General features: G+C 38.4%; 1 protein-coding gene across 1 annotated transcript in view; it reads left to right on the top strand.

Moving 5' to 3' along the window:
• Positions 1-22,160, top strand: part of MEIS1 (Meis homeobox 1) — a 155,291-nt gene that overhangs the window by 106,514 nt on the left and 26,617 nt on the right. The window contains exon 10 of the mRNA XM_007940069.1: positions 19,934-20,010. Within this exon, the coding sequence (XP_007938260.1) occupies positions 19,934-20,010 (77 nt within the window). The remainder of the gene's footprint in view (positions 1-19,933; positions 20,011-22,160) is intronic.

Below are 22,160 nucleotides of genomic sequence, written 5' to 3' on the forward strand. Positions count from 1 at the left end.
GAGACCAGATTTTTCATAACAAAAAAAATCATAATGACAAAAATAGAGTTTTAATTTGTTAATATAAAATAACAGCATTGCTTTAACCATCATCAAAAATATTTATTGCCATTCTCTGCTGATAATATTGAAGGTTGAAGTACATTTGGCAATGATATATTTATGCTTATCAGAAGTGGTGGATAAGTGATGGAGTCAGTCAGTTCATTTACTTCTCCCATTGAGCCCTGTGGGTCTCAGGCCCATACCTTAAAGTGGAGACATCATCAGTTGTCAAGATGACAGTTGCCAGGACTTACTCCCTGAAAGGTGTTCATATTGGATCAGAAATGAGCACTCAGCAACATTCATAATGTCCCTGTACAAGAGAGAGAGAGAGACTCAGGAAACGGTAGGTGAATTTCCAAGAGAAAAGGGGCCAAATATACATGTGTGAAATAGCAAATATTTGAGTTTTGAAAAATCAAATTAAAAGCCAGTATCCCATTTAAATTAAGATTTTTTCAGTTATTAAGTAAGTAAGTTGCACGTCTCAGTCCTATTAAAAATTGTGTCCCCATTGTGCAGATGAAAGAAATGGGATACAAAGGTTAAAGATCTACCTGAGATCTTAGTGTCCGATAAAGTAAGGGCCCTAACTTTCAATGTATTGGATCTCACCACTTCCCTACCCTGATATTTAAAAGCATGCTTTGCTATTAGTCTTGAGGTGGTCTTGCATACACTGTTAAGACTAGATCTGATGAGAAGTGAGGCAGAAGGCCACATGGTTCTCATGAGAGCCGTATTGTTGAAAGTGACTTCCATTCTTCACATGGGTGTAAAAGGGCAATGATATCAACAATCTCTTTCATGGAAGGGAAGTCAGAAGTAGTGACTAGTTTTAGGGAGACGTGAGGTGTTCAGCCTGGGATATACTGCAGGTCTTGTGCTGCTAGGATATCACATGAGTTGTATGGCAAATAGTTAGAAGTGGGATTTTCTGCAGCTGCAGTGAGAGCATGAGGTTTTAGTATGGCCTCAGCTGTTAGAGATGGACATGAAATAAATCATGGAGCCAGGGACTGGTAAGGGAGAAAAGGAGGAGGCTAAGGATAGAATTTGGGGGATGCCTATTTTAGGGGCTATCTAGTGAAAGAGACAGAGGAGCAGGCAGGGAAGTCAGTCAAATGAGGAGGGAAGGTAAATTGATCTCTACAGTCCCTTCCAGCTCCAGTACTTTATTGTTCTAAGAAAGGAAAATGCAAAAGTAAGAAAAATCAGAGCCCATCCCCCACACCGAGTGCATCTTGGCCCTCAAACTGGCTCTCCTTCCTGTCATTTGCTTCTCAGTTAATGCCATTACTCTGGATACAGGAGCACCAAACAGGAACTAAAGACAGAGTCATTCCATGAGGCTCCCTCACCTTCTACCTTCAAGGTAGTTACTCCCTGAGTCACATTGATTTTCCTCCCCTAAATGCTTCTCTAGTCTCTTGTCCATGTAGTTCTACGGCCTCAGGTCAGGCCTCATTGTCTCCTGCTAGTCTGTTTTCCTAATCAGCTTCCTGATTCTTACACTGATCCTTTACCCATTATCCCTCATTTTGTCACTGGAGTGCTTTTTTCTATCTAACATGAAAACTTGACCAAGATACCCTCTTACTTGAAATCCTTTGATTCTCTCTATTGCCCTTAGGATACAAAGTAAACATCTTTGGCATGCCATTCAAGGGCCTTTGAGATCTGACACCTGAAGTCTTCTCTTACCATTTCCATACACCCTCCTGGCACCATACTGCAGCCAAGCTAAAGGGCTTCCCATTCCCCACAGAAACTCTGTGGTTTTGTACTCTGTGCACCTGAACATACTGTTCCCTCCTCTGGAATGTGTCACCTCCATGACCCCTTCTCCACTTGACACTTTCCTCTCCATCCTTCACATCTTATCTCAACTGTCACTACTTGTTGGGCAAGCCATTCCTGGTACTCCCCAGGAGGAGGAAATAGCTCGTGCCACCAGACCCATAGCACCCTGATGGGGCCTCTGATAGAGAGTATTTGTCACGATGACTGTTTATTTACATGCTGCCTCCCTACCTAGAGGTCAGGGTTTAACCTTTCATCTCTCCATCTTCAGAGCCATATTAGAGATGCTGGATAATGTTTATTGACTAAATGAATGAGCAAAGCTTCAAAACAGAGGTGGTCAAACTCTGGGAGTTCTATGAAGTAGGAGGCCTGGGAAAGATTCTTGTATAGGGATTAAGATATCATCAGTGACTTTTGAAAGAGCTATTTCAGGCCTTTGGAGGACACAGAAGTTGTGTTATGGAATGTATAGATGACACATCAATAAAAGCGGTGAGGGAAGACCCTTGTGAATCACTTGAGGAAATATGTTGAAGGGTACAGTTTGGGCAGGACCTTGGGGAGGTGGTGACAAGAAAGGAATGTTTTTCTTTTGTTAAGATTTAGGAGAAAGGAGATTTGAATATTTTCACACATATATCCGAGGCAGTATCACTACAGAAGTAGGATTGCTTGAACCACCAGCCTTCTGGTTAGCAGTCAAGTGCCTTAGGCACTATGCTACCAGAGCTCCTCTGGAACAGAGTAGCGGGATGAAAAAAAGAAATGAGAGAAGCTTGCATTGCAGTGAGAACACATAGAAAAAGTGCTAGACACCATATGGTGGACAAGGACTGCCTAGATATTTAACAGGTACATTTCATAATAAACCTGTTTTTCATACGTTACAATTAAGGTGAAAAAGAAGTTTCTAGTGGTTTTTCATTGGAAAATAATAGCATTTTCTGTTCCTTAAAATTTAGCAACTTGGAGAAAATTCATTGAGCCCCAATCTGAGCTACTTAAGTTTGTGCTATCATCTTGAGGTTGGTGAACTCAAGATTTCATTAAAGGTTTTATCTCAGTTTTGGAGGAAGTTATCATGCAATTACTGTACATTATCTTTCAATGCTGGTTGTATGAGAAGTTTGCAAACTTGTTATTGATAACCTTTGAATGGGAGTTCAACGAAAACCAGGCAAATGCAGCTGTCTGCTAAGATAAAATGTTTTCTTACCATGATCTTTGAGAGAAAAGGGAGATTTTTAATTTAACTAGAACAGGTCCAAGCCAGAGTTTTAAATATTTGAGCAACTGCACAAGTTAACAGGCCAAACAACCTCAGGTATGCTTCTTACACCATTCCTCTGCCTCATTTTTAGTAGTGGGAAGTAGGAACTCCTAGCGTGGACAGATTCCTAGAGCTTCGTGAATTGAAGTTGAATAGATCCTGATATCGCTCTGGAAGAGTCTGCTATTGTCTTTTTAGTTTGATGGTAAATGATATATACCTGTGTTCATGAAATAAAAAGGCACCCAACATAATGAACAGCTCGTTGTCATACATAAAGAGTGGTTGGCTCCGTGTGATTGTCAAGTCACAAGATGACACATTTGAATCTTGCTTAAATAGGGAAGACTACTGATGTGCAAACATGCTAAAAGGCAAATAAATAAACAAACAAATATATAGGTAAATAAATCAAATGACTGAGATCTTTCAAACATGTATTTGGAAAAGAACTAAAAATAGTCTCCCATTCAGTAGCACAAAGCAATGTCATGATAATGTTGAAAAGCCAAGTCCCAGTAGCTAGTTTATTGTGGGCATTTCTGCCCTTGTCTTTGGGCTTACCAGAGTGCCATGCGTGCAGTTACACAACGCATAAAGGCGAGGGTCATTTCTAGGACAGATAATTGAACATTAATACTCGCTGACATTGTCGAAGGAATGATATGTCAACCTGACAGGGCCTATGTGCTTACATCTGCTGATTGGCTGTGGATGAAGGCTCTGTGTGTCAGGATCAGACCCCAGGCCTGACTGCAGCAGGGCCAAGGATGATGCAGCCATTAATCATGCACTGCCATCTTGGGCCAAGATAGTGTCTGTAAAATCACTCGACATCCTGTGCGTGCCTGGAAAGTTGCATCTGTTGTGTTCTAGAGTTTCTAAGGTATGGCTCTCAGTATCTCAGTAGGAATATACTACTGCTGACTGGTTTTCTTTTGGCTTGTGTCATCTCACCAGAATTTTAGTGGGCCAAATGTTCTTTTTCTTTGTTTCTTTTCCAGAAACTGGCTATATATTCTGAAAAAATGGAGAGGATTTAGTAGCTAAAAGAGAGGGTCTCAGTGTATGTCTTTTGTTCCTATAGGAGTTTGTTTTGATGTGTTTCTAGTTTCCTGACTTGCCATAGATATGCAGTATAATGAAGAAATCAAACCAAAATTAAAGTGAAGCTACTTGCTGCAATTTATTTATTTATTTATTTTTGATTCTCAACAAAATATTAAACTTTGTAGGCAGATTTCTCAACAGTGGAAAAAGAGGTCTATGCAATTATTTTCTTATCCCCAAAATAACACAAACTGCACTTTCCTGCCTCATTTATAATAAATCTTTAGTGAGTTAATCACATTGCTCCACTATGTCCACGGTCAACTCTTTACTGAATGTGTATCCATTCAGGAAACAGAAACATGGAACAATCATAAGGCCCTGTGACACTCTACCCAATTAATTGTACCTTCTTAAAATAGGGTAAACACTCTGGTGGTAGTTACTCAGTGTAGGTTTTCACTGCATAAAATGTTATAAAATAGGGCCCCTGAGAGCATCCATTATCACATATTGGTTAACATCACAGATTTTTAAAATCCCAGTAGCACTGGAGCCAAGACCAAAAAAAAAAAGCTTTCATCTGTAAAATCTAGTTTCTCTTTGTTATTAAAATAAATGAAGCCATTAAACAAAATACATGCATACAATAGTTGAATTCATTATTTGGCATCATCAAAATGATGGAATTTTATATTTTTGAAAGAAGTTCATGTTGTCACTTTAGAAGATTTGATAATGTAAGGTACAGAATCCAAACGTGCTGGAGGTTTCTGAAATTTTATGACTTACTTCTTGTGATCTTTTTCTCTTTGTTTGCTGATTTATATTTTGTCTCAGTCTCCTTAAACAAGAAGGAGAATTGTGTTTAAGAGAACTAAAAACAATATGATAGCATTCCCCTGACCCTGTCCCTCTGAATCTGTGACCAAAGGAATTAATTATAACTATTGATGAACTCATATTGTGTATGTGCAGGAAGTGAAATAATTTCCAAATACTTTATTTCCAAAGGTTTGTTTTTAATTACAGCGGCATTTGGTTGGCATGCAACGGTGAGTTCTCACTCCTGATCTGTCCTAGCTGAAGCTCAGGCCAAAACAGCCTCTGCTCTTTTTTCTGGAGAGCACTCTTTTCTGCCAAATGTGACCCTCATTCCCTGCCAAGGAAGGTGGGCGAATTGCCACTTCTGACTTCTAGCCACCAAAAGACAAAGGCTCCCAACATCCCTAAATCCAGTGAGCCAGAATGGGCCTCACACCTTGAAGGGTCCAGATTATTGACTTTTTCTCCCTATAGACTTTACAACCTGGAATATTTTCTCAGTGCCTCAGTCAGTCCCTGAGGATGATTTAGGCACTTACAGAAGTGTGTGAACCTTTGAAGGCCACTGGAGGGTCATTTAAGTGTCCTTACTCATCCGTCTGAGGCCTGAGCACATTGACACTGTCAGCTTCACCCCCTGCCTCTTGTTTTTTTAGTGTGTCCTTTTTTTACACTCTTTTCATAAAGACATAGTAACTGTTTATTTACTTCTGTGAAGCTCAGATAAATTCAAGAGGGGTTGTAGCTGAGGATAAAACATCTGATAGGGAAAACAAACCCTCCCTTTCCTTTTAGCAGGATCAGCTACATAATTTGTGGGGCCACAGTGCAAAATGAAAATGCAGGGCCCCTTCTTAAAAAAATTTTGCAAATTCCTAGATAGTGACAGTAGTGCATTAAGCCAAGTGTGGGGCCTTCTATGTAGGAGGCCCTGTGTGACTGCACAGGCTGCATGCCCATGAAGCTGGGCTCACCTATATTTTTTGGAAGTGAGTTTGTCCAAATAAAGAGAATTGCAAGACAGTATTAAAATTTAATTTAAATGCTAGAAAAAGTTTTGCAAAAATCACCTAGTCAGATTCTCATCTCTGTAAATTGAAAATTATATATATTAGGTACATTTCTTTAAATAGATTGTTCAAACTAATTCTGAGTCATCAGCATCAGCTACTGCTCACCAAGCACTAAATATGTGCCAGCCACTGTACCAAGCAATTTATGTATGCTGTCTCATTTGACCACCACCAATATTCTGAGTGAGCCCATTTTGTTTCCCTCATTTTGTTGATGAGGAAACTAAGATTCAGAGAGCTGAAATGATTTGCTCAAGATCAAGCAGTTAGTGTGGGATCTAGGACTTAAACTTCAGTTATCTAACGAAATTGTTACACCTAACTGCACCTTTTGAAACCAGTAACTCTTCAAATGTTTTCCTTTAGATTTGCCATTTGTAAATGTGTAACCACATCACTGAAGCAGAAATGGACTTAATGACCACTCTTCTGGCCTAAACAGGTGACTGACTCTCCACATAGGCCTAAACTCTCTTAGGAAGACTTAGGAAGGAAGAAAATTAGTCCCCTTGTATATGCAATTAGCAACTTTATTTCACTAATGAAATGGCAAAAGGGGGAAAAAAAAATAAAGCAAAAGTAGGAGCTCTGGTAGTATAATGCCTAAGGCATTTGACTGCTAACCAGAAGCCTAGAAGTTCAAACCCACCAGCCACGCCTCGGAAGGAAGGTTGGGCAATCTACTTCGTAGTGATACTGCCTCGGAAACCCCAGGAGGGCTTGCCGTGGTACATAACAACAACAAAGCAAGAGTAAATCAATTTGTTTTAAAGAGGAAGAAACTAGTCTTTACTTAGTGGTATTTCCCAAAGCCTATTGTGAAAGGGGCAAATGCCATTATTGAAGAATTTTTAGCATTACCAATTAGATTACTTATATAAGTTTTGTTAGAAATTATGACAGCCAATTTACCAGGCATTCTGCTTTGTTTCGTTTTACTTTTAGGTCTTTGTTTCACCCTGGGTATACAGCAATGCATATTCCCACATTAAAACAGAGGCCAAACCCGCTAATTCACAATAGGTTTCCAACAGATGAGGTTACAGCTTTCTATTTTATCATTAACAAGACAAACTTTGAGCTTCAGTAAAGTGTAAAGAGAACTAGAGTGAGAAGTAGGAGGCTTGGTTTCAGACATTGGAGCCAAAACATACTGGCCATATAACCCTGATAACCTTGCATGTGTCCCTTCTGAGTTTTGGTTCTACTCCTCTAGAACTGGGGCAACATCATTTGCCCTTCCAACCTCACCAGGTGATGATGGTGAAGCTCAGATTTGGTGACATATGAAAAAGCTCTTTGTTGTACAAATATAAGGCTCAAAGTCTTTTTTTTTTTTTTTTAAAAAAAAGCCTCAAACTGACCTTCAAATGAACTTTGATGGAATATCTTTCTTTTTCCAAACTTCATCTCATAATCTTGCTGGCAACAGGTCCTGCTCTGTCCTCCACTCATTTTAGTTGTCCCCTGAACATCAGTGAGAACTGCACAGAAATAAATTCACAACTGCCTGGTCATTTTCCTGTCCAGTTAATTGAATCAACTGGAACATAATTTGGAAACAAATGTTAAGGATCTGCCCAAATTTTGACTAAGATGGTGCCCCTTCCATTAATCCACCTTGGAGACAGATAGTAAGTTCACATCAATAAATGCTTTTGGGACTTAGAAAGGGTTTGCTTGAGAAGGTTCATAAAGATAAAAGTAATTTTATTACTAAAACAATTTAAAGTATTTTTTTTCTTCAGGGGAAGTTCTCAGTTTGATTGTAAGATAAGGGTTTTGTTGTTAACCAAGATAAAATATAGTGCTGAATAATCTCTTAAATTAAAAATTGAAATGTGTTACAGAGAAATAGAGATAATTAAATAGGTTAGATTACAATGGGTAAAGGGAAAAGAGTTTTCATGAATATTAGCTTCGTAAAGGTAAATTGCATCTGAATTTTAACTTTAGATCTGGGTGCTCTGCTATTTGGCATATGTTGAATTGATAATGCCTGTGTGTTAAAGAATTCTGCTTGTTTCTTTTGCCTCTCTCACAGCTTATAAAAATGCAAGCAGACCCACCTAATGAATATTAATAGGAATGATGTCTACATAACACATAAAACCCCTGGGTCTGTGGACTTTGGATGGAGTAGTCAGAGAGGATTTCTGTGGCTTTATTAAATACCAAATTTACATACTTTTAAAGAATAAACATCATCTTAATATTTTAATATCAATATTCCAAAGTGGAGATTTTCATGGAAATAAAAAGCTTAATTTTCCTTCTCTGAACATTATGTTCACTAAGGTCTGCATTTTAAGAGACAGGAAACTGTTAGCTAAAAAGAAATTAACTTAATCCCCCTTCATTAAGTTCCAGTCTTTTTTTGTTACTTAGAGACAAGTAATAATTATACCCGCAGCAATGCAAAGCATGTTTTACACTTTTGTTATACAAAAGAACTGCAGTTGTTAAGGTGACAGCAAAAGAAAACGAGAGTATAGATAAATACTTATTTTATTTTTTTCCTTAAATCTTCTCTGACTCTTGAAATAAATTTCACTCAGGTGTCTTAGAGACATTTTAATTCATTAACAGCACAAATCTACACATGTAACTTTAGAAAATGTCAATCAGCTAGCTAAACAATATTTTCCCAGCTAAGGTTATAAACATGGCAGCTAGGTGGGTGGAAGAGATATCAAACAACTATGCATTGCAGTTCTTTTATAATGCATAAAGGGTGGGCATCTTGTTTTCAAGTTGGTATTTTTGGATGCAACTTTTAGCAAGCACACAGTAAATCTGAACACTGTCTATTATTTAAAGCGCTCTCTCTCTTTGGCACTGTGAAAAGACTTTTCAAATTTTAGCTTTACAAAGGGGGAAAAATCATTAAAATGTAGTTTGCACCATTACATTCTATTATTTGTCATCTTTATGGCCGTTCTATAGTTTTCATTGCACCTTTAATGGTAAGCTTGGTCAGGAGAGGTGAGCGGGAATGTGTGCACACTTGGCTGCGGGTGCTGCTGAGAGTGTCTGCTAGCTGGGCTTCAATCCACGTCCCTGTAGATTTTAATGTCCCCACAGACTGCTGGCAGGCTGCTTCCAGCTGTGGCAGGCATGATGCAGTGAATTGCTTTTGAATGTTCTTTACTCAAATAGGCAGTAATTACAAGCTTAAAGAGGTTTAGTGGTCCAGTAAACTACATAATCACCCCTGAATTAGCCGGGGCTCATCAGTTGCAGTCCAGCAAGCTCGAGTCTGCTGTTTGTATGCAGCCTTGATCACATAGCAACCTGATCAGCAGGTGTGGAACAGCCAGAGTCCCCCATAAACACAACTGTCTACTGGGGACAATGATCTCTAATGAGATGAGGCTACACCATCACTGTAATTTAAGTGGGAAAATTAGCAATAGAGAATGAGTACCAGTTCCAGGGGTCTTTAGTCATATTGGGAGCAGCATGGATTCTCTGCCTCTCTCTTCCCGTCTCTATCCTTCTCTGTCTCAGACATCTCACCAAATGTACTATTTTTGCTTCTAACTTATGGATACTTTATTCTTTATACAAGGAGTTTTCCTGAATATTTAATGCCGGACAGGGCATCTCCAAAGGCAATAATGATTACTGTCAACACACTCATTCTAAAATGGTATGGTTGTATTTCATCTGCCTTGTCTTTTTTCTTAATGGTTTCAGAACCCTTTCACTTTGATTTTTAAAGTGGAAAAGTGTACTTCAGTTTGGTGATAGGTCTCCTTTTAGCTGGTATGTTCTCTGAAGTAGCAGAGATGAGCTGTATATAGTTTGAAAAAGATCTTTACTTTATTGGAGCTTATTGTATAAAGCGGTCATGAACTTTCTTTTCAGAAGAGTGGTCCAATATAGTGTGTGCTTGTTTTATTTTATCTGTTAAAATGAAACTCTGAGGGAAAGAGCTATCCTTTCTTCAGTCCTGTGTGAGGCGCCTTTAAGATGGAGACCTTGAATTTCATTACATTGGAATTGGAAAGTAGGGAGGGAACTTTTGCAACAAATAAACCCAACAAGAACATTCAGTGGATTTTGGAGAATCTTTAGGGGAAATTGTACATTGATGCTAAGAAAGAAAAGCTGAATAACACCATGATACTTGGGACCAAAATACTTGGGACCAAATCCCAGCTCCATCCTACGTGCAAGTCACTTAGGCTCTGTGCCTCAGTTTCCTCATGGGTAAAGCAGAGGTTAAGAATACTTACCTCATAGATTTGTTGTAAGGATTAAATGAGTCTGTAAAACATTTAGAACAATGTCTGGCACAGGGTAAACATTATATAAATACCAATTAATTAAAACAAATAAAATCTGCACTGTTTTAGGATTTGTAGAACTGAGTGGGAAGTATGAATAATTGCCAAAACGGGGCTATTAGTTTTCTGATGTTTATCTGAAGTAATCTATTTACAAATACTGACTGAGCTCTGGTGGCACAATGCCTAAGGCATTTGACTGCTAACCAGAAGGCTGGTGGTTCAAAGTCACCAGCCACTCCTTGGAAGGAAGGTTGGACAATCTACTTCTGTGGTGATATCGCCTCGGAAACCCAAGGAGTGGTTGTTATGAGTCAAAATTGACTTGACAGCAGTGAGTTTGGTTTTTTGGTCTAACTTCAACAGCACTCATTCATTCATGCAACAAATATTTATTGGGCCCAGAATTATTCACATCATGAATGGCAATAGCAGTCACGTGTTTTTATCACTATTCTGCTGAAATGAAATGCTTCCAAATGTAATTTAACTCATATTTGATTAAGAATCACATAAGAAATGAAAGTAATTGGCAAAAAATAGATAATTTATTTCAAAACAGACGAGTTAAGGCATATTGTAGTGTGGTTAGATGGAACAGGAAGCATCTGTTTCTATGACCTTTAAAGAGTGTCCCTGCATGTAACCTACCCTCATTCCTGTACTTAATAAGCAATGCTGTGAGCACTAATTAAGTAATGGATGTATTAGTTTTCATTGAGTTTTCTATCTGGTGGAAAAATCTTCCATTAAAGAACCAAATTATAGGAATGAAATACACACACAAACACACATTAAGGTAATACAGTGATGAAACCTGTGAAAGCAATAATGATGGGACTACCTTGTTTTTCTGGGGCTCACAGATTTTCCTCTTTTGACAGGGTGCAGTCTTACAGCATTTCTGTCTCTCATTTAAGTGGGGAATATTTGTGTTTTCCTTTCTCCAACAGGTTTCTACCTTACACAGGTCCTGGCTTTTGCAGGTTTTACTGTAATAATGTCTTCATATAATGAGTAGTAATCATCCCACATATTCATAATTAACTCATCAGGAATGATGTGCGATTGCTCCACTCACTATACAAAAACAGTTCGAAAGAAAATCTTCCCAACCTGTAGGTTGCCACCAAGTTTCAAGTCCCAGTTCTACCACTTACCAACTGTGTGAACTTGAGAAAGTCAGTTGTCTTTTCTGTGCCTAAGTTGCCTCATCTATAACATGGGTATAATAGTTGTAACTAACTTATAGAATTGTGTAGAGGATTAAATGAGGTAACACATGTGAAATATTTTAAACAATGCCTGGTACATCCTCACTTCTCAATAGGTTATGATGACCACTTCTGCCACTCTTGCTAATACTAATCTATCATTAATAAAGTCCCTTTGGATGGATGTCCAAGGAAGAGTGCAGGCCAAGGTGCGGTGAACTAACATCCACCCCACAGCACCATCCTCTTCCCCTGATACTTACCTCCAGGGTAGAAGCAGTGGGTGTGCAAATGGGGGAGGTGGGTAAAGAGGCGGCATTTATTTCCCAGATCAAAGCTGTTACAAGTGCAGAGAAGCATTCAGTCATTGTTGTTGTTATATGTCATCAGTCGGACCCAACTCATAGCGACCCCTCCTTTGGTTTCCGAGGCAGTATCACTATGGAAGTAGATTGCTCAACCTTTTTTCCAAGGAGTGGCTGGTGGGTTTGAACTGTCAGCCCTTTGGTTAGCAGTCAAATGTCTTAGGTACTATGCTACCAGAGCTCCCATTCAGTCATTACTCACTACAATTAATAACTTTGCTCATGTGTCATTGTAATATAGTTGTTGCTGAAAAATATTTAGGTTAAAATAAAGAGAATGGAGAAATGGGAAAGAAATACCAGTGTGAGTGTAGCCAAGTGGAGAGACTCAAGATAGGATAGACCTGGCCGCAGTACTAAGTAGCTGTGTGCCTGTGTGCATGACCCAGCCTCAGCTTTCTCATCTGTGACAGGGAGCTAAGCTCAGTGCCTACTCATGGGCATCCTGAGAGGACATGAAATAATGTTTGTAGTGTGTTGCACTATTTGTACCAGCTAAAAATAGTAAGAGTTCAAACGAGCTATTATTTAAAATAATTCAAACAGATACTTAAAAGTGAAGCATGAGTTTTCCCCACTCCACTCCCATCCCCCATTCCTTCCATTTTCTTAATGGACATTTTTGGGTTTCCTTTTATAGCTATGGTCTTCTGAGAAAATCAATATGCAGGGAGTTCATTAATAATCATAAATGTACAAAATAATTTGAGCACTCTTCATGAATGTTAATACTTTCAGGAGGAGAATATAAGTAATTTCTGATTTAGAGTCTAAATTATATATATACTTTAAAAAATATATATGTATGTAGATATATCCTATATACACACACACACATAAAAAATGAAGAGTAGATCTAAAACATTGTTGTTATTATAGAATTGCAAGGGAAAAAATCCCAAGTACAAAGGACTATGAAATCCCTTAATATAAATATCTGGTTTTTTAGTTAGTTTTTATTTTATGCTTAACTGATATTTATAAGGTATTAAAAGATCAGATATGTGAGGCAGATAGGACATATTAGTATTGGCCTCTTATGCTTGGCTATACATGATGTTTTCATTGCTCCTGTTATAAAGATAGTCTCATTAGTGCAAACAGAAAGATTGTTATGAAATATTACAGTGTTCACTTTGCCTTCCACAGCTATGTCATTTTCATGTGATAAGATCAATTTACAGATTCCTATCTGACTTTCCTACTTGCACACCTCCACTAGCAACTTCTCATAGCTATTGCTGACTATACAAGAAATTGGAGGGATTGTCTGCAAAATGACTCAACTGGGCTGCAGGAAAAGCCAGAGCTAAACAATAAGTGGAGCATGTTTTGTCTGAGCGGTGAAGCAATCTAGGAGCATCAGTGGAGAATTCAGGAAGCAAGTCGAAATTCTGTGACTTCACTGATGATGCTCCAAACATTTTGGGCTTTACAGCCAGTACCCACACCACCCTTCTTCTTTTGATTCCAGCATGTGTGAGGATACAGGACTCAACTACTATGCATTCAGGCTATGTTCTGAGACTGCACGGTGCACTGCTTTTGTAATGCAAATAGGAGGCACAAAGTGTCTCTTTGATAATGTGCAGTCAGAAGACAAAAAAGCATTCACTGAAACAGTAAAACTAATTCATAAAGCCGAAAGACAATAGGGAAGCATTATGGATTTTTTTTTAAAGCAAAAAGTATCCTAGATCAATGTAATTGTCACAATGTAAGCTATTCATAGTCTGTGCATAAGGGGAAAAGGACTGCAAGTTTATTTAGAGTGGAGAAGTTTTTATTGGCAAAAGAAAAAGTTAAACAAATATAATAAATATATTTAGATATTTGGTTAGCAAGTTTCTGCTTATCCTCTTAAAGGTCAAATATCTAGCTGGTCATTTTCATTTAGATCCACAGTATTCCTTTAGTGACATAAACTCAGTAGAAGTTTAAAAGAGCACAGAGATTTAATAGTTAAAGGCCATATAGTAGATTTTTTTCTTTAAAGGGAGTATCGCGCCATCACATACCAGACTTTAGCTCAAGGTCAACTTATATTAATGCATTAAACTTAGCTGTGGAGGAGGCAAAGGGCTGGAGGAAAAAGGATAAAAGAAGTTCCGAAATTGTTCTTCCAACATATTCAGCCAAGCAACACAACATTGCCTTGATAAGGGTTATATTGGACAGTTGCCATAATTTCTCCTGTTAGATCAGCTCCTTCAGTACCTATTCCCATACCTTTTAAAGTATAGCATGTAACATTTTGCTTGAAAATTGCTTCCACCTCTATTGCTTTGTTATAGCTGTTTGCAGTTTTGGTAGAGAGGCAGTTCTGTGTCACAAGAAATTACTAATCTGAGGCTTGAGAAGGGGCAGCGTAGCCTTCCATTATCTCACCAGTGAGCTCTGTACAGGATTATTTTCAAATTTTCTGCTGCCATTACAATGTGCTGTTAGAGTGGGCAAGGCGGTGAGGGAGGGAGCGTTATTGAAACTTGGTTACCAGGGTAGATAAGATAAAGTTCATCACTGTCTTGGCATCCACATTTGCAGGAAGGGGTGGAACATTTGATGAAAGGAGTACATTCGGTCAAGGATTATCATTAAGATATAACGCTGGACATTTTCCATCCGTGTTTACTGAAGAGTTTCTCTTTTCCTACTGATGCTCATCTGAAAAAGTCTGCTTGGTTGTTTAAATAAATGTTTTCTTTCAATGTGTTGTAAACTTTGAAATACCAGATGACCAACCTCAGGGCCCCTCTTCCCACCCCAGCCTCTAGAAATAAAGTTGGAACTGTGCAGAGATAACTTTCTTTAGAAAGTTGCCATTTCTTTCTGTCACTTTCTGTTCTTTGCCACTGCTAAAATGACAGCTCATACTGAACTTTTGCATAAGCTATTCTTAGACTTTTTTTCAGACATTCTCTAACTATTTCTATTACCTAGGGCACATACTCCAGGGATCATTTTTTATCTTTGATGGGGTTATAAAGCAATCTCTGCTCTATAGGGTCATTATTAGAAGTCATCCTACATCTGGAAACACATGAACAGTGGCGGTCGGTTTATATTTCAGCGTGAGATGTCTACCATAAAGGAGAAGTCAGGGTGCTGATTATTGAAATAATGATAATCATTTTGTAAGTCATTCCCTTTCAGTGAGGCTGCACTGGCCATAAGCCACTTATTTCCCTTTGAGCCCAGCCTCTTTCCTCTTCCCAGCAAAAGCAGCCTAACACACGTTTGCAGGTTTGATGCTGGAAGGGAGGGTCGGCTTTCCCCATACATAATCACGGTTTTATGGCTTTCACTCATTCCTGAGGTGTTAATGCAGATCAAATGGGAAACACTCAAGAAAGAACCCTTGCAGCTACTGCACTGCCTCACTCTCCCGTCTCAATCGTTAATTCTTATTGTAAGATCTAAAGGTAATTTTGTTTGCTCTCTTAATGCGATGTGGTTCTCCCAGTGGCCCTTGCATATCCTTTCTCAAATTCCCATCTTGATCAATTGTTTGCAAATAATTAAGCTTTTAAGAGATAATGGCATGAGGCTAATGTACACAACAAAGGTGAGGTCTCCAGTCACTGTCTATTGGACTGTGGTCAAATTTGCTTTGATACCCCAAAGTGGTTAGGTGGCTAGTGTAGCTGGCATGTGCAATTCATCTTTCCTTCACGAGAACCTACTGACCTTGCTTAAACTAGTGGCCTGGCCACTTAGACACAACAGCAGCAAAGGTGTCCAGGAAAATAGCAAGGGGTGACTCAGGCCCTACGTTGCAATGGTTTGGAATCAAGTTCCCATTTTCTTCCTAAAATGGCACTCCTCAAGGATCACTCTTTATCTCCTTTGCAAAATGACTGGCTGTCTTTGCCTGTAGAGCCCTTACCAGCCCTGTGGGTGGAACATAACAGGGCTTTGGATGTTTTTACAGCAGCCTTGCCTTTGGCATGTTGGTTTTTTGTCTTTTTTTTTTTTTTTTGAAGTCTACAAAGGAATATGGCAAAAAGCTTATCTAGTAAAGATGCATAGGGTTTAAGATATTAAAACATATTGGATTTCAGTTTGAAAAACACCTCTTTCTTTCGTGAGCTTTTGGCTGGCTGTGGATTAGTTTAGCTATATGAGGTCATAGCTTCATGTGATTCTAGCAATTAGAGATTTTTTGGGGAATTGAAAGTTTGTGGGACACCAAAGCCAAGAACTATTAGAAAAAGAAAAACCATTCAGATCATTGTGACACGTAATTTTGTCCAGGCTCACTCATTTCTATTAAATATATGTATATAAATATATATATCCTGAACAACTGAAAATTGCTTAATGGAGACAGAGTGCTGGGTCTCTGTAGCTTGAGGCTGCCTAGCAATTATGCTGCATGAAATTAGACACAGTTTGTTCCAATTACTTAAAATCAGATCACATGAAAAGTGACAGAGAAAAAAAAAAAAGGATAGAACTTTCTCATTTTATGATATTTAAATTATGAAATAAAAAAACTACATGATGTGAAGAAACAACATAAATTTGCACTGAAATTTCGGGGGCCATATTATCGTTCTTTGAAGCTGTAATGACTCAGGTAATTTTAAGAATTCAAAGAGAATTTCCCTGACACCACTTGCATAAATAAATTGTGAATTCCACTTGCTTTATAAGAATGTGTATAAAACTTGCTCAGAAACAGGCATGCAAAAATACTCTTGAAAACATAGAACAAATAAATTACTGTGACAATTCTCAATTTTCAAAGTAACCAAAGCTCAATGGCATAAATATTAATTCTTATCCAGTTCTGGTCCTAATATTAAGACACAACTAATAAGACAGAGCAAAAGGTATTTCCATCTAGCTATATTAAGGAGGGAATGTTGACATAGTGATTAAATCTGTTGAAAATCACTCAGAGATTTCAATAGGGCCTGGAAGACTATAAGTAAGATAATGTTACAGAAAATGTTATAGACGGGGCATGCTTGCGTATCTCAATCTACAACTTTATATGGTAAATAGTGCCACTAGCTGAATGCTCCAATTTGCATATTTTAAAACTCGGTTTCTATTCTAGTTGGATAATAATATAAGAACTGCTAGCTTGAGTCAACTTTAACTTCTATGGATCTTAGAATTTACATGGCAAAACTGAGGATTAGAAAAGTTGTCCTATGTTCAAAGTCACATAGTGAGTACCAGCATAAATGACACAGTTCAATAGAGTCATGTAAACCGACGTATGATTCATAAACTAGTGTGGGCATGGAACTACTATGGACCAAACCATAATTCAATATTCTGTTCATAGAATAAAAAGATTCATTTGGTTTTCACTGAGTGGCAAACCTTGATAGGGTGGAAGTTATGTTTTAAACCTTAGGATAATAAAACCAAACCAAACTCACTGCCGCCAAGTCGTTTCCAACTCATAGCGACCCCTCTTTGGGTTTCTGAGGCAGTTTCTCTATGGAAGTAGATTGCCCAGTCTTGTTTCCAAAGAGTGGCAGGTGGGTTTGAACTGCCAGCCTTGTGGTTAGCAGTCAAATGCCTTAGACACTGCACTACCAAAGCTCCCAACCTTAGGAACTTTAGGAACCTTAGGATAGTGGATTGCTTTTAGCTCAGTATACAATTATTTTGGTGGCTGTGATTGGCATTACCTTGATCAGGCTGATTGCCACATGATTTTATCTTAGTCTGAGGTTTGTTTATACGCTTTTATTTGAAAAGAGAGGGTTGACATCACTTTTAGAAATGAGTAAGGAAAGTTGTATAATAGATCTCAAATTGGATTGTTTATACTTCCCGTGGGCTTTGATAATTTTTTATTATAGATTTTGATGTTGTAGCTGAGTGAGGAGTATCTGTGTATCATAGCAAGTAATAGCCATTCATTCCATCAACAAATATTTACTAGTTTCTGGTTGTGTGCTAGTCTAGGTTTTGAGGATGGTGAGCAAGATAGGCAAGGGCTTTAGAGTTGTGCGGTTAATCACTCGGCTGCTAACTAGAAGTCTGGGAGTTTGAGTCCACCCAGAGGTGTCTTGGAAGAATGGTTATCTACTTCTGAAAATTCAGAGAATCTTGAGGACATTTCTACTCTGACACGTGTGGGATCTCCATGAATCAGAATCAACTCAACAGCAACAGATATTTTGGTTTAATTGAGTGGGGAGAGACCCACTGACACAAGGACATTATTTAAACAGGTATTTCAGGGAGTGATGCTTGCTATTAAGGAAGTAAGAGAAAGGTTGATGGGACAGTAATAAGGTGGGTAGTGGTCATCAAGCTAGGCAAAGTTTGATATTTGAGCAGAAACCTGACAGTGGCAAAGGAGAAAGAATCTGAATGATAGGAACAAATTTGGCATGTTGGAAGGACAGAAAGGACAGGGTGACTGGACATAGGTGTGGCATCGGGGTGAGGAGGAAGAGGTAAAATCTGAGAGGTGAGCAGAGCTAGATGATGAGGGGCCTTGAAAGCTGGAGTTTTTTGAGCAAAGGACACTAATAGGTATTATGAAAGCTGTTTGCCACTTCCTTCCATCACGGTGAGGCTTAAACACTGGAAGTGGACACAGGAAATGTCACTGACTCATGTCCTACTGCTGACCATCCCTTCCAATGACCAGTTTCCTCACCTGTAAAACAGGAGGCATGATAGATTCCATTTATGCCCCTTGAAGGGATATAATGGGGATTAATTGCTATCCTGTCTGTAATATACTTGGAGTTCTTCAGAGAAAGGCACTATATTCCATAAAAGAAAAGCCTTATTCTAATTGTGTATTTATTGATTAAGTGACAATCAAAGACAATGCTTATGGGAAAAATTGCTGTATCTCTGCTCTCCACAAACGAATCCCTTGTGCACAGATATAGAACATATTTAAACTTACATATAAGAGCACTGAAGTGGTCATTAACAAGCCTTTTTAGCATCTAATCAGACAGTATTAATGAGATTAAAAGCTACGTTAATTAGCTTTCAATAGACCAGAATTTACTTTCAATGGCACAGATAGTTAAGTTGAGGGTACCCTTTCCCATTCATAATAGAACAGAGGGTTGACTATCAGAACAACTTTATCTTGGGAGGGTTTACTGGGATGCTTTGTTTTAAGCTAGTCAATGTCTCCAAAAATGCGAATCATGTTCTCAATTCCTTCCTCAAGTTTTAGAATTGTGTATTTCAAATTTCCATGTAATTGGCTATTGAACAAAAAGTGTGCCAAAATTAATTACAGTAGAAATCTAAACCTTCAGGGAGATATGAGTTTCATTTTATTATCTTATCCTGTAATACTCTTTATCCACTGTAACTCATGAGGAACATAGCTGGCCTTGTTCTTGGCATGCAAAATATGCTGGTCTTTGACCTTATATTGGCCTGTGTTCAGAATCCCAGCATGTGTTGACATTCGGATGTGGAAACCAACTTTGGTTGAATTTTATTTGTGCTTTGGAGAAGAGCTAAATGAATAGTGTTTTGTTTTTTAAATATAGCTACTCTCCATTTTGATATTTTCATCTGGTAACATGGTATTTTGGAAGCAGAGGGTCACATTCACAAGGTGCTTAGCTACTGGGACCTCAGCTGAGATTGTTAGTTTAAATGGTTAAGTCCATGAGCCTATGAAAATATTAAGTCAGAGTGGTATGTTTTATAAGGTAAACCAAAAGGCTTCCTTTATTTTAATCCTATAAAATACACTAAGGATCATACTAAACTTTCTGTGTTTGCAACAAATAAACCTGTTAAAGGATAAACTCAGTATCAAGGTTCTGCAAGTATCCTAAGTAGCTATTTATACACTTCACTAATCTTTGTAATTGGCTTGTCTTTTACTGCCATTAATTAGATGATGTAGTATTCCATTAATAAGAGTGACACACCTCAGCATTTTTACCTTTAATTATAGACTTCACTAGACACTTAGGTTATTGACAAAATGGCCTGGATATTGTCTGATATACAACTATCTTTTTTGTTCTTTCAGCACCCTTACCCTTCTGAAGAACAGAAAAAGCAGTTGGCACAAGACACGGGACTCACCATCCTTCAAGTGAACAATTGGTAAGTAATTTGGCTTTGAGTTTAAACACAATGTTTTCCCCTCTGGCAACCTGCAGCTACTGTTTTGCATTAAGAGGACACACCCAGTTATTGCTTCTTCCCTGGTGGTTTGTTGATCCAAAGGTGAACACAAGCTATTGGCTGATAGCTGAGACACTTACTAGTAAAGAAAATATAACATTGTATAGCTTGCCACCTCCTTTCTAAATTGACAAATTTTGTACCTGGTATATGTTTGTAGCGGTCTACTTCTATAAAGACTACAGGCTTGGAAACCCCATGGGGTAGTTCTACTCTGTCCTATAGAGTAATTATGAGTTGGAACTGACTCAGTGGCAATGAGTTTGGGGTTTTCTTGGCTGTAGGTGTGTGTTTAACTCACATTCACTGTAGCTCTGTAGATGTATCTCTCTCTATGGCTCTTTTTGCTTTTTTTATTTTTTCTTTCTTTCAGGATAATTGATACACAGAGCAGTATCATCTTATTTTCTAGGAAACAAGAAAATCCACCATTCCATATCGTCAGGTTTTATATTCATTGAATAACTAAATTCAGTTAGATTTTGTCAGGGCTATGTATTCAAGGATGATCTCACTTTTTTGCTTATATTGAAAGGGAAAAATTATTTATGCTTCTACTATGAAGCCACTCAAACCCGGTGTACCTCAGGCCTGTGCAATACTGTTTGTAAATAAGTGTGTAAACTCTTGATTTTGGGGAAGCTACAATGATGCTCCAGCAAACAATATTCTGACTTAACATACAATGATGTGGCAACGAGGCTTCAAGAAAGTATGATTTATTACCCTTTGTGAGTGTGCTGAAAGCCAGCTTTCATGTAATCACCCATGGCTAGTGTCATATTTGAAGGGTATCGAAATCCAATATCCTCTAAACCTAAGTGTATCTAATTAATTGTCCTAATATTTTTAGATTAGTGTTTATGATGGGGAAACCTTATCCTCTTTGAAGTAAAATCCAGAAAAGGCCCAAAGCCTGGATCAGGAAAGGGGAGAGCTGGGAATGCCATTTTGCAGATAGAAGTATTTCTGTCTGTTCAATAAGTGTCAAAGATTAATATTACAGAATCTCTGATTACATGGCCTAATCCATTTTGGTGAATAAATTTGTTCTTGATGTCCATTGCACCTACATTAACAGACCCTTCTGTGTTAGAGAGCCTGGAAGCCTTTGGGAGAGATTTCAGATATATTATACCCCATTACAGAAAATGTAATTTCTGTCAATATAATCCCATGTATTCTCCAATTTAGTATTTTAGAGATAACAAGCTACTTACAATATATTTGCCTTTGGAGGATTAATTTACAAAGTGGACTATCTGCAAGACACAGACAGACTCACATAAGCATTGCTTGTAAGGGTTATCAATTTCTATGACCTTATTGCAGCCTTGGGAGATCAATTTTTGCAGCAGCCCTTTTAGTCAGTGGGTAGGGGGCCAACAGAAGGCTTACTCTATCTGCATGTGTTACCACGGTTTGTGTGGCTGCTGACATGTTTTTATTGTCTTGTTTTCACTTGCTGTTGTATCTTAATTTTCAAGTTAGTGAATATCACATATTTGAATTTAATCTTTCAAATTGTTCTAAATGATATTTAAAGTAGATCACATTTGGATGATGGGCTCAGGCATAGCAAGGATTGTGAGAACGAAACCAGGCAGTGTTTCATTCTGTTGTACATGGGGTTGCTATGACTCAGAGCCGACTTGATGGCACTGCAAAAACGGCAAGGAGGCCACATGTTCTGACCTCCTCTAATCTCACAAGAGGAAGACAGGATTACCAGCAGTAACCCAAGGCCTATTACTGCAAGGCCAAACATGCTGCCTCCCTCCAGTCCTTTCACCAACCGTTCTTCCCAGAGCATCCACCACCTCTCTCCTGGGTTCGATAATTCGCTGCAGTGGCCACACAGAACTCACAGATTATGGGGTTTATTAGGGAAGCACCAAGCTACAACTCAAGTTCAGGAAGAACGCTCAGTCTCTCTCCCAGCCCACCGTCCCTCAGCCAAGAGTCTCTCACAGTCTCTTTTCCAGCAGTGCTAGTCCCTCGCTGTCTCACTCAGCAATGTGTGTCTCTTGCGTCTCTTTCCCAGCAACGCGTGTCTCAGGAGCCCGTGT

This window comes from Orycteropus afer, unplaced genomic scaffold, assembly GCF_000298275.1.
Source record: "Orycteropus afer afer isolate SDZICR_OR568_19922 unplaced genomic scaffold, OryAfe1.0 scaffold00065, whole genome shotgun sequence".
Lineage (NCBI taxonomy): Eukaryota > Metazoa > Chordata > Mammalia > Tubulidentata > Orycteropodidae > Orycteropus > Orycteropus afer.